At 33.3% G+C, this 12,163-nt stretch overlaps 2 protein-coding genes across 2 annotated transcripts; one reads left to right on the top strand and one right to left on the bottom strand.

Moving 5' to 3' along the window:
• Window positions 1-655, bottom strand: LOC111429175 (NADH dehydrogenase (ubiquinone) B16.6 subunit). The gene has a single exon (XM_023065022.2). The coding sequence runs from the start codon at window positions 536-538 to the stop codon at window positions 89-91; it is 450 nt and encodes a 149-aa protein (XP_022920790.1). The 5' UTR covers window positions 539-655; the 3' UTR covers window positions 1-88.
• Window positions 656-857: 202 nt separating this feature from the next.
• On the top strand, window positions 858-9,926 carry LOC111429177 (CCR4-NOT transcription complex subunit regena). Its single transcript, XM_023065024.2, has 5 exons — window positions 858-1,346; window positions 3,315-3,697; window positions 8,819-9,101; window positions 9,160-9,267; window positions 9,317-9,926. The coding sequence occupies exons 1-5, from the start codon at window positions 1,198-1,200 to the stop codon at window positions 9,516-9,518; spliced, it is 1,125 nt and encodes a 374-aa protein (XP_022920792.1). The 5' UTR covers window positions 858-1,197; the 3' UTR covers window positions 9,519-9,926.
• The last annotated feature ends 2,237 nt before the right edge of the window (window positions 9,927-12,163 follow it).

The raw sequence follows: 12,163 nt of genomic DNA, 5'->3' as shown, positions 1-12,163 counted from the left end.
TTAACTAAAACATTTATTTAATAAAGTATGGGGAATAATATAAATAAATACAATAATTTTGAAAACTACATCATTTCCCCAATTCAAATTAACACATCTTACTAAGATCAGCTCTTCTAAGAAAATCTTTCGCATTAGCATGCACATAATAATCTTGTAGCCGTGGTTCAATAAGTTCACCTTTATCGTCTTTATAGATAGGCTCCCCATATAACGTGCCAACTACCCATCCATCCACATTTTTCATCAATTCCCTTTCTTCATCTCGATTGCGTCTAAGTTGTTTTAAGTACTCACGATCGCGTTCCGCCGTTAATAATGGGGTTAATGCAAATCTAGCAGATCGTTCTTCGATGTCTTCTCGATGGACTTTTTTGCAGGTTAAATAATAGACGTAAGCTGCTCCTGCGGTGACACCAAGATAACCTGCAATCATAGTGAAACCGCTGAAGTAAGTTTTCGCAGGGATCCGTTTAAAATTAATAGGTTTGTAGCCTCCCGGGGGAGGCATATCCTGTCGCTTCACTATTGCGGACATCGTGATACGATTTTATCCGGAGCTTCTTTAAAAAGAATCGCTGTTTGTTATTACGTAAAATGTTAACGAATTTGACAGATAAGATTTGCGATTTTAGGTTAGGAAATTATAAAGACGTGTGCGACATCTAAAGTGATAATAATAAGTTAACTTAATGTTAATGACGCTAATAACAAAGCGATTAAAATCAAATGATATGCGTTTAAATTAGTTTTACGTAATTTATAATTATTTAAAATTTAGAATGAAAAGTGGTATATTAATAAAAAAGATATCGGTAAATTAGTAAAATGTTAATACAGAAAACTGTAAAATTTGACAGCTTAAATCTGTAATGGCGGAAATATATGGGACAATAACATCTTTCTGTATAGAATTAACTCTTTATTTTCTATAGCAGGTACATTTTTTCGTGTGCAAACGATAAAATCAAATTCGCAAAACGGATAATTCGAGCGAATATTCAACTGCAAGAACGGAGATAAAAGTGCATTTAAGCCAACACAGTGTCTATGATGTTATTTGTATTTTTTGTGCTGTTAAGTTAATACGTACGTTAAAAGAAACCGTTAAAAATAGTACTAAGCGAGCATTTCCAACACGAGCTACCCTGAGGTCTCGTTATGCTAGAGAGTGGTGCCCCACACACAAGATAGCTAATGGCGAATTTGAACTTTTCGAGAAACATTGGAGGCAACAGCCTCGGCCGGACGAGTATGAGTTTTGGAGGTAATTCCATGTCCGGGCACGTTACACCTGTGTTCGGGCAACGGGGGCCTTCGGATAGAAGAGGAATACCCAGTATAGGGTAAGCAAATATATCTAATATAAATATTTTCCACTATTTAAAATTAATTACTTTATCCACATTTTTTAGGTTATTAAGTAAGAAACGTAATGTTTACATTTTCTTTTGGATAATTAGTCATAATTACTAGATACCTTTTTGTTAAGTTACCACTTTTAGACTTTGAACTGTTGTAAATGTGTTATAATGTTTTAGAATCTTAATAAAGTAATTTTAAGTGTAGATATAGGATTCATCAAAATAATTAAGAAATTTTAGTGCCATTGAAATATTGGATTCAAATTGGAATTATTAAGCAAGGTGAATTGGTGCAATCTTATTTCCATTATTCCACAACTTTAAAGTTATGAAACAAAGTATCTTTTTTTGAAAGGAAACATTAAGAAGAATTTGTATTGTTCATATTGCTTTTTTAAACATATATCCTTTGATTATATTGTGGTTGTCATCTAAATCTTCAAAATTGGTCTATCTTTAGTTTTCTCTTTAATTCAGGACTACATACTGCAGCCAGAGGTCTATATTCTGATAGCAGAAAACTATATACTATGGGAAATGACTAGGTACTGTCGGTAAAAGACTAGTTACTGTTAATACTAGCAATAAAAGATTATATACTGCTGCCAGAAGACTACATACTGCTCCCAGAGGTCTAGATTCTGAAAAACTATACTATTGGAAATGACTAGATACTCTCAGAAAGACTAGTTACTGTTAATGATCCAAATACAGGTTATAGACTTAATACAGGCCTGATAGAAATATAAAATAGACTGATGGACTCTTGCTGAATTTATCATAATGGAGATATGATGCTAATTTAAATACTTGATGCAACATAATGTCTGAATGGAGATTTTATGGTACTTTCAATGAGTCATAATGCAACTGGATTTGATGTGGTCTGAAATTTTTGATATGGATCTGTCTCATTGCAGTCTTTAGGCAGACATGATAAAGATTTAAAGTAGACCTAGTTGAGGTTTAACACCTAGTAAGTCAGTAGACACCTTGGACATTTAACATAGATTTCAAAGATTAGATACACTCTGAAATGTTGTAAGGTACACCTTAAACACTCTATTTATCAATTTGAGTTAGCCATAGACCATATACTGCATAACCACATTGAAAGTTGAAGAGCATCTAAGAGTCACAGAGTGTCTCTGCTGATTCTAGGACAGATTACTTATTGATAGTTATAAAGGGATGTTAAAGACATTGTTGTTATTATGTTCTCTGATCTGTGTCTTTTGGTATAATTTTTTTTTCTTTTATATAATTTTGATTCATCACTCCATACTTCATATCAAATTGTTTCCCTGCAAATTTGCAGAGACTATTCCTAGGGACTTCTCCCTCTGCTTTCACTCATAATATCCAGTGGGTGTCTTCCTAGGGTCGTTCTATGACTAATTCCTTATTTTAGCTCACTAAGCTCTTCTAGGCTAGCTTAGGACTGCTAAGGGCCCTCCAACAGAATTCGAATTATAATATTATTTCATCAATGACGAAGAAAGTTATGGAAAAAAACTAGAATGCAAATAACTTCTGTTTGCTCACAATGTATAAATTGTATATAAAAAGTACTTCTTATCTACTAAAATAACACAGGTTTCCAAACAATTTTATGTCACCATATGTAATTAATGATTACACATGGAGTAAAAGAATACATTTATAAAGATGTTGAAATGTTGCTGAATTTTGGTTGTCAATAACATATTTTGTAATGCTTAATACATTCCAAATCCTTTTCGCTCTTAACTTGATGATATAATTTAATATTTTCCATTATCATCCTTTCGTCCATTTCCTTGAAATTCTTCTCAACACTTTTATTTTTTCGAAAAAATGAATTGATTAACCCACAAAAACAGCACGTCATTTTCTTAAAAAAAAACCTGCCAACCACAAACTTCAAAATTAAATGTCTGACGTTGACGTTTTACTTGAAACTTGCTTCAGAAACAACAGCCAAATGGGCAACATGAGCGCCCTGGGCGGCTACGGCACGATACACACCGTTTTCGGATCGGGGGACACCAACACGCCCCCGCTGCTCGATCTCAACGAATTCCCTTCGCTGACGAACCGAAACGCCGGCGATAACGTACCCCAGCCGAGCCCTATGCCCGGTACCAAACCGTATGTGGGGATGGTAAAGCAGCCGACGCTGGAGTCCAGCGAATTCACCATGTCTTCAGAGGATTTTCCCGCGCTGCCTGGTACTCAGAATCGGGAAGGAGCGTCGCCAGGCAGTAATGTATCGGGGGATAAGGGAAACGGAGGCGCCGGAGATGGTGGTAGCGAAAACAGATCATCCGAGAGTAAAAATTCTAAAACAGGTGGTGAGTTTTGAGTTTACACAAAATATTATTATTATTTTTATTGTTTAATTAATTGTTAGGGATTTATTATGTTGTTTTTGAGATTTTAAACAACGTTTAAATCTTTTTTATCTTGATAGAAATGTCATCATATGTTGATAAGTATTTGATAAAGGTTGTGGAAAATTTTATTTAATTTGAAACGAATGTTTAAATTGTAAATTAAACTTTACTTAATTGAGATAATCAATTTAGATAGACAACATTTCTTAACGGTATAATTGACATTACAAAAGAAAACTGACCTTACTCAACATTACTTCACGGTATAATTGACATTACAAAAGAAAACTAACCTTACCTAACACAACTAACCTGTATTACATTCAGTACATGTTTTTGTACATTTGGATGAAGTGGTAAAATGGGTTTACCTTTTTGCAACTGTTCTAGGAGTGTAAAGGATAACATTATAAATTAGAACATTGCAGAGCTTTTACAGAGTTTTTGTAATGTAAATGAAATTGGATCTTCTTAGTTCCTTTGTTACTATCTCGACCCCAAATGTAATTGTGTTAACTTTAACACGTTTAATGCCGCTGTCGCTTATAAGCGATGATTAGCTAACTGCGCTAATTGGTTTCGAAATTAGAGCGGCATCCAACGTGTTAAACTACCTGTATTTGCAATTTCTTCTCTTCTTCTTCTTGTACTCTACAGGGTGATTCAAGAAACCGCTGACAGACTTCTAGAGTAATACATCAAAAATTAAGATGAAAAGTTTGAATATACATGGGATGTTTTAAACAGAATTTACACATTATCTGCAATAAAAAGCCCTTTTTTTTAAATGTTTTCAACTCCGCTGCTAATTTTGTCAAACGGGCAGTATTTTCGTGTAAAGTGATCAATTATCTAGCAATTGGCCCCTTACAAATCTTTGATTACAGCAACAGTTTTTGGTTGAATTAACAATTTTTCTACAAACGTGTTTTTCTTAAAAACTATTGCTTTGATCAAAGTTTTGTAAGAGACCAATCGATAGATAATTGATCACTTTACACGCGTAGAGAGCAATGGCGTAGACAATATTTTAAAAAAAGTTCTTTTTATAGCAGATAATGTTTAATTTTAAAGAAACTTTGATCCGCTATATCTCGCCAACGAGGCATTTGCGACCCCATGTATATTAAGATTATTCATCTTAATTTTTCATGTATTATCTACTCTAGAAGTCTGTCAGCGGTTTTTTGAATCACCCTGTATAATCTAGAGACGTAGCTGGGATGATGAATTCCAGCTTTCATACCACCTTGCAATTGTGCTTGCAATTTGACTACAAAAATTACGGTATGAGACGCAAACTTTAAGTATATTACTTTTGATAGATAATACTGATTAGCAATTAACATTTGTTTAATCCTATCTTCGAAATTGTGATTGTCTAACTTAGATACGAGTGAAAATTTTTTCACTCACTCTAATGTTTTTCAACCACCTTTAGCTAAATATAAAACCTTTAAAGGAACAACTCTTTGTTTAAACGTAACGGATATTAACTAAAAAACGGTGGACAGCACAGTCCAGGATATTTTTCGGGTATATCTTCCTGCAGCCAAAATGTTTGATATCCTCTTTTAAACTTCACTTTCAGCTCCTCATTGGTGTTAAGCTCGAGTAGCTCCTCTTCTAATACCACATTCTCCACGTTTCATCAAATGGATTTATGATCATGGTGGTATTTCCATTGTCAGAATATCTTCAAATCTGATTTTGAAGTCATCCTACACGGCAATTAATTGTTGAATGTTGTATGTCTGAATATCCTATTCAAGCCATTCTACCTTGTGACAAGTTTGAAAACTGGGAAAATTCGCGCCGACTAATATTTTGCTTCATAAATTTCAATTTTCCAACAAAGGCTGAAACTACACCCTTTGTTTTTATTAAATTGAGGTTGTCCCCTTGTAATTGTAAGGTGATGATTAAATTTTTTGAACAAATCTGTCAAATACGCGATATCTGCTTTCAAATTTATAAGGTTTTCTTTTAAATCTGGGTCTTTACTTTCCAGAAACTCTAACACTGATTCAAAAAGTGAATAAAATCTTGTTAAACATGCACTTTTCGACAACCAGCGTACTTCAGTATATAAGAGTATATAAGTCTGCATCATTTTCATCGCACAATTGTGCAAATAAACGCGTATTCAATGCATTGCTTCTTATTTTGTTAACTGCATTAACATGGGTGCAATCTATCACTCAAATTTTTCGCTACTAGATGTTGTCGGTGGATGATGCAGTGAATTGCAGTTACCTCTGTTATAATTCTTAAGTTTTTACAAGTAACAGTCGCTGAGCTTCTTAAAATATTATCTGCCTACATTGATAGGCGAAGTCAAGCCAACATTTTAGTTCTTCACTATCGAAACCAGAAAAATTTTCGTAAAAACGCCAACGTAGAGCCCCGTGGAGTCTCTCGTGGACCCCTGGGGGTCCACCTGGACCACTTTGGGAATCAATGCTTTAAAGGAACAACTCTTTGTTTAAACGTAACGGATGTTATCTAAAAAACGGTGGACAGCACACGTGGAAAGTTCGTGTGGAAGTATTCATTTTAATCAATTTATTAATTTTATGCATAATGATGACAATTAACAATTTGACACAAATGGTTGTTTACATTTATCAATTAAGAGCGTGACAATCAATGGCAATGTCAAAAACTGCTGTCGTCGGTGACATGTCGACATGAAATTACTCAAGAATCAAGGACAGTAGAATCTAACAGGACTGCTACATCCATTGTTCTGACAACCTGCCCGCAAACTACGTCACACCATTTTCCACTCCCAGCTGTTGTTATGGTCTATAGTTCGTTTTTTTTTCTATAATACTTGTCAATGTAAATTATTTAGAGTTTCTGTTGGTATTATCTAGGACCCTTACAAAATTTATGTTGTTTTCCTGATTTTTAGTAACATTTTCAGTAACTAAATAGTTCAGGTTAAAATACTAATAAATACGATTTTAACGAAGTACATATTTGTTGTAAAAACGTGCTACAAAGTAATTAATAGAATAAAATACCTTTTCTAGGTAAATAAATGGCAAATAAACACCCCACAACACTTATACTGCACCTTTTCTTTTTGAATAACGAAAGCTCAAACGTCAATGTGACATATTTACTTCAAAACATGATAAAACAAAACTCCCTGTTAATTTTGCCAACTTTACAACAAATTGACAGGTATTATAGAAAAAAAATGAACTATATGCGTTTGCTGTGTATTTTTAGAGGTTATATCCTAGACGTATTGATATTATTTTTGAAGTTTTATGTTTTTAGACGTATTAATGTCTATCATATATCCTCTAAAAACGCAGACAGTTACCAGGCGTGGCAAATAGTGTGACGTAGAGTGCGGGCAACCAATCCCTAGTGGACAACAAAAATACAATGGATGTAGCAGTCCTGTTAGATTCTACAGTCCTTGCTCAAGAATTATCGAATTTTAAGACGGGTTTTCTCTAAATAGTAGGATTGAACAAAACGCTATACAACACACGTGGGAAACTAATATTTTCCAGTAACTTGTATGTTTTTCAACACTCACCTTTGGCTCGTATGGACTGACATACGCGTTAATGAAAAATCATAGTTTCCTCACGTATACTGTAATACACTATTACTAGAGCTCGGACTTTTATGCAGTCAAATTATAGGAAATATGCGCATAAATATGCAAGCTTTTTATTCGAAATTTGCAAAAAATATGCAAAAATATACCTTTCTTATAGTTGTTATCAATCGATTTCTATCACATTTTAGTATATATTTTGCACTTTTCACATGTTGTTCTATTTGGGACTTCTTCTCACACGTTATCTTAAAAAAGAATATTTAAAAAAGTTAGCCATAGATATTCTAACAGATTAAATATTTAAATCTGAGAAGAGAATCCAAGAAGATGGGATATCAAATTTAATATAGTTTTATTTAGTTTTAATTTAACAGTTTTTCATTTTATTTTAACTCCTAGTGTAAAAGTCTATGAGAAATACAATTTCGTTGTCATCAAAACATTGGCAACTCCGCTGAAAACTCTAATTTTTAACTTAAATCTTTGGCTAAAACGCTACGACATAATTTTTAAAAAAATATTTACAACTTTTGCATCAGTTTTACAAAATAATTCCTCATTATTAAAATATAGTTCGGGATAACTTTTTATTCACTGGGACACAAGGCACGATATCACTTTAGGCATTGTTGTTCTAGATTGGTAGATTAATGTTCACTCACACTGAACACAGCCACAGTAACTATGGTTGTGGATTTCCTTAAACTTAAACTCAACAGTGCAAGGGATTCCCCGCACATTTTTGTGAATCGTTGTAAACAAGAAACCAACCCGCAATCAAAAAATATCCTGTATAGTGCTTTAAACTAAACTCGCATATTTAAAAATCACGCAGTCATTATATTTATTTTATTAAACAACAAGAAACAAATCTAGTAAAATGACAAAGTATGCAATTTTTTTATTGTACCATATGCCTTATTTTATGTACTTCGCCCAGAAACCAATTTTGAAAAATATTCCAGAAAATAAAGAAGATGCATTTTGCATAAAATCCGAGTCCTAACTATTATACAGCCCCAGTAATCTAAAGACCTAGCTTCTATCTTCGTTGGTCTAATTTAATCATAATTAAATACAAAATATTTAACTATTTCAAATGTATAATATTATTTTCCCAAATCACTATAGTTTTTATTAATCGTTTAGATTTAAACGTTTTTCAAACAACAATTATGCCTTATCATTATTTATCTCCAATTTCTTATTTGAAAACAAAACTGACGTATCGTGACTTTGAACCAATGTCATTAGTTTTTCTCACCTTTCTCTAAAAAAAAAGTGAACCAACGATTCAAAAAATAAAAAAGGTAAGCTTTAACTTTGATCGTGCAATTTTTACTCGACGCTGGTTATGAAACATCCAATTTAATTCCCGCTCAAAACAAGTAAAAGATAAACGTTAGAGATGTTTTACGATTTTGTGTTGTCATTATAACATTACTTTATAAACTGTATTTGCAAATAATTAAGTGTTGTGATTTATTTATTAGGAATTCAAACTTTTCCTGATGGCAAAGTGACGAATATACCGGCGAGTATGGTAAACGACCAATTCGGAATCGTCGGTTTGTTAACGTTTATAAGGGCGGCGGAAACGGACCCAAATTTAGTGTCCCTCGCGCTCGGTCAAGATCTCACCGCATTAGGACTGAATCTCAACGCGCCAGATAACCTGTACCCTACATTTGGAGGTCCGTGGTCGGAGCAACCGTGTCGACCGCAGGACATCGACTTTCACGTTCCTCCTGAATACTTAGTCAACAGTGCAATTAGGTAAGCTAAAAATTGACTTTCCTATATTTTTAATAAAAAAAAAAAATAATAATTTCAGGGATAAATTGGCATCTGTAAAATTAAACCGGTATAAAGACGATTTGTTATTTTTTATGTTCTACAATAATATCGGGGATGTACTTCAAGTGGCTGCTGCAGGAGAACTGTAAGTATAAATAACTTATTTAAATCGATCTAACTTTTTTTTGTTATAGTTATAGTCGAGAGTGGCGTTATCACATGGAAGAAAAAGTGTGGATAACGCAAGTGCCGGGTATGAGTTTGGTTGAGAAAACATCAACGTACGAAAGAGGGACGTATTACTTTTTCGATGCGCAAAATTGGCGGAAAGTGGCAAAAGAGTTCCGGCTGGATTACAGTAAATTAGAGGGTAGACCCAACATCCATCCGGCGTGAAACGGCGCCGCCGTTCGCCCCCACCCCCCTCTCCCCCGATTATAAATAAATGAAAAGTGTATACAGCATGTAACGAATGCGTTGTTCTAGGATAAGAATAAAAAAACAAAAAGAAGAAACAATAAAACAGGGCGTCTAATAAACGAGTGTCAATAATAAAAAATGAATAGTAATTAGTGAAAATCGCTCGTTTATAAGACGGATGTTTTAAGTATTACTGAAAGGATTAAAGTTATAATAATGATACAGTTTTCATTTTATTTGTAAATTACTTGTACATTAATAAATAATATTGAGAATAGCCAGAAAGTATACTCAATATTTTTTTCTTTATCTTTTTTTTCTTTGTGAATTAAATTGATTTGGTTTTGTACTTTTTAGTAAAATAATTATGATCCTAAAGGTTTATTTGTTTTTTGAAATTATTTATTTGTCCTATTATTATTTATGTAGTTTCTTTTTGTAGTCTAATTTTTATTTAATTCCTTTTAAACCTTTATAAATACGTCTAATTCTTATTTATTATTTATTTATAAACTAAAAATTATTTAAGAAATTCATCTTATTCGGTAACAATTTGGTGAGATTATGAAATCTATCATGTTGGTGTACGACTAGTTCTTCTACTGGATAACAGATGCCTATTACTGCTGTTATTATTTGCAGAACTAAGGCATCAAATAAAAGTGAGGTTAACTTCAATCTATGGCAATATCAGGCAATATTATAGCCTTGTTTATAGAGATACATGTAATGTCATGTATATCTTTATCTGTATTTTCAATCTAGGGCAACATCAAAATTATATTTTTTTTTAGTTAACAATTTCAAATTATTTTTTAGTTTTTGCTGGTTTTATCTATCGGATAAATTTAACAGGAGTTGGTAAAAGTGGGCCTTCTAAAATCGTAGGTAAATGCAAAGCAATAGATATACTTTTACGAGGAGTACATAAAATTGAGGAGGCAACTCAAAATTTCCCGCCGAAACATTAATATAGTTGTAACCTAATTCGTTTCAGTAATTCTAATAACTCAGGATGTTATAATACCCCGATTATTTCAAAAAATTATCTTTTAAGTAAATGTCATATATGAGTATTCCTCTATATTAAGATTTTATTTCAATCCTATTTGTTACAAATTATTACTTAAAACTTAATCCAATCAAAATTGTTGCCACCTCTTGGTAATTTAGATACTTTCTCGATATCATGTGCTCCTGATAGCGACGGAAATTTTCCCGCCAAAAATTTGTGACTTCCTCGCTGTGTACTTCTTTAATCTTATATGCTCCTAATAACATAAAAGAAGTTCTGAGTCCTCCGTTAGTCGCGCATGTATCCAGCAGATGCATGAAATTTCTGTTTAGTGATAATTGATTTTACGGCAACTGTTCAATGAAAAAAATTGCGGTAAATTTTTGACCCTCAGTTCTTTTTATATAGCGAGTTAACTATAAAAAAAACACCCGATTTTTGAGATTGCCGTAAATTACCGACACTTTATGAATTTTTTTATCAAAAAGTATAAGACGAAAAAATTTGGTATTTCAACAGGTGGTAACATAATATGTTCTGAATGCGAGGCATATTTTGTATAGTTTCGCGAATTCTCGCGGTTTAAGAGGATGCTGTTATTTCAAAAACGGCTGGACGGATTTTAACGCTTTTTTCATTGAATTGTGTGCAATAACTTTGTATGTCGAATTCCGGTAATAGTTTTTTAAAATTAAATTTTTCTGTTTTTTTAGAGCGAGTAAAGTGTGTGAAAGAAATCTGAATTAGAGAAACCAGAATGACCACACCAACTTAGTTTTTTCCTCTCTATTTCCTGTACCAGGGGGTTTAAGCTTAGTTCTTCTTTGATGTTCTTGTTCCGTACCCTATCTCTTCTGATTTTCCCCAATATCTTGCGTAGGTACTTCATCTCCGCTGCTGTTATTTTCGATTTGTACTCGTCCAACATCGTCCAAGTTTCTGATTCATAATTAAGTGTGGGTATATAAGTTCCTTCTTGCCTACGAGGGTTTTGTTTATTTGATAGTAGACTGCACTTGCTTTTGGGGTTCTGTTGCGTATTTATTGATCGTTCCATCCTTACTTATTATGATTTCCGAATATTCGTACTTTTCTACCACGTCTAGTCGTTACCATTATTCTTACTATTCCATATTTGGATGTTTCTTTGTAGGACATCTACTCTGCCTGACATTATTACAACGTCGTCCGCGTATTTAAGGTCTCGAGTGTAGATTGGGGTTAGGTTGTGGTACCCCAGTCTTGTTTGCGTAGTTTGTCTGACTTGCTTTATTATTCTGTCGATGTATGCTACAAAAAGTAATGGACTTAAACTGTCAACCTGTTTTACTCCTTTTTTCATTCTAAACACTTCTAACGTCTTTCCATTCGGTCTAACCCTTCCCATTACGTTGTGGTATAAGCTTTTGATTGCTCTTTTTAGTTTTGGATTTGTCCCCAGTTCGCTTAAAGCTTCCCATATATGTTGTCTCGGTACCCGGTCGAAAGCTGCTTTTAGGTCTAGGAAGGCCAAATATATTCCTGTCCGTTGTTTTTTCTATTACTATCTTGTATTTGTGTGTTTGACCGGAACGCCGTTTGTTCCTCTTCGAGTTTTTCTCCTATC

The sequence above is a fragment of the Onthophagus taurus genome, chromosome 7, assembly GCF_036711975.1.
Source record: "Onthophagus taurus isolate NC chromosome 7, IU_Otau_3.0, whole genome shotgun sequence".
Classification (NCBI taxonomy): Eukaryota; Metazoa; Arthropoda; class Insecta; order Coleoptera; family Scarabaeidae; genus Onthophagus; species Onthophagus taurus.
The sequence above is the reverse complement of the archived record's forward strand: the minus strand, read 5'-3'. Positions and strand labels throughout refer to the sequence as shown.

Bases quoted from the DNA above. Each gene is read 5' to 3' on its own strand.
- LOC111429175 (XM_023065022.2), bottom strand. From the start codon at position 538: ATGTCCGCAATAGTGAAGCGACAGGATATGCCTCCCCCGGGAGGCTAC.
- LOC111429177 (XM_023065024.2), top strand. From the start codon at position 1,198: ATGGCGAATTTGAACTTTTCGAGAAACATTGGAGGCAACAGCCTCGGC. The intron at 1,347-3,314 runs GTAAGCAAATAT...AACTTGCTTCAG, and splicing joins AGAGGAATACCCAGTATAGG to AAACAACAGCCAAATGGGCA. The intron at 3,698-8,818 runs GTGAGTTTTGAG...TTTATTTATTAG, and splicing joins TAAAAATTCTAAAACAGGTG to GAATTCAAACTTTTCCTGAT.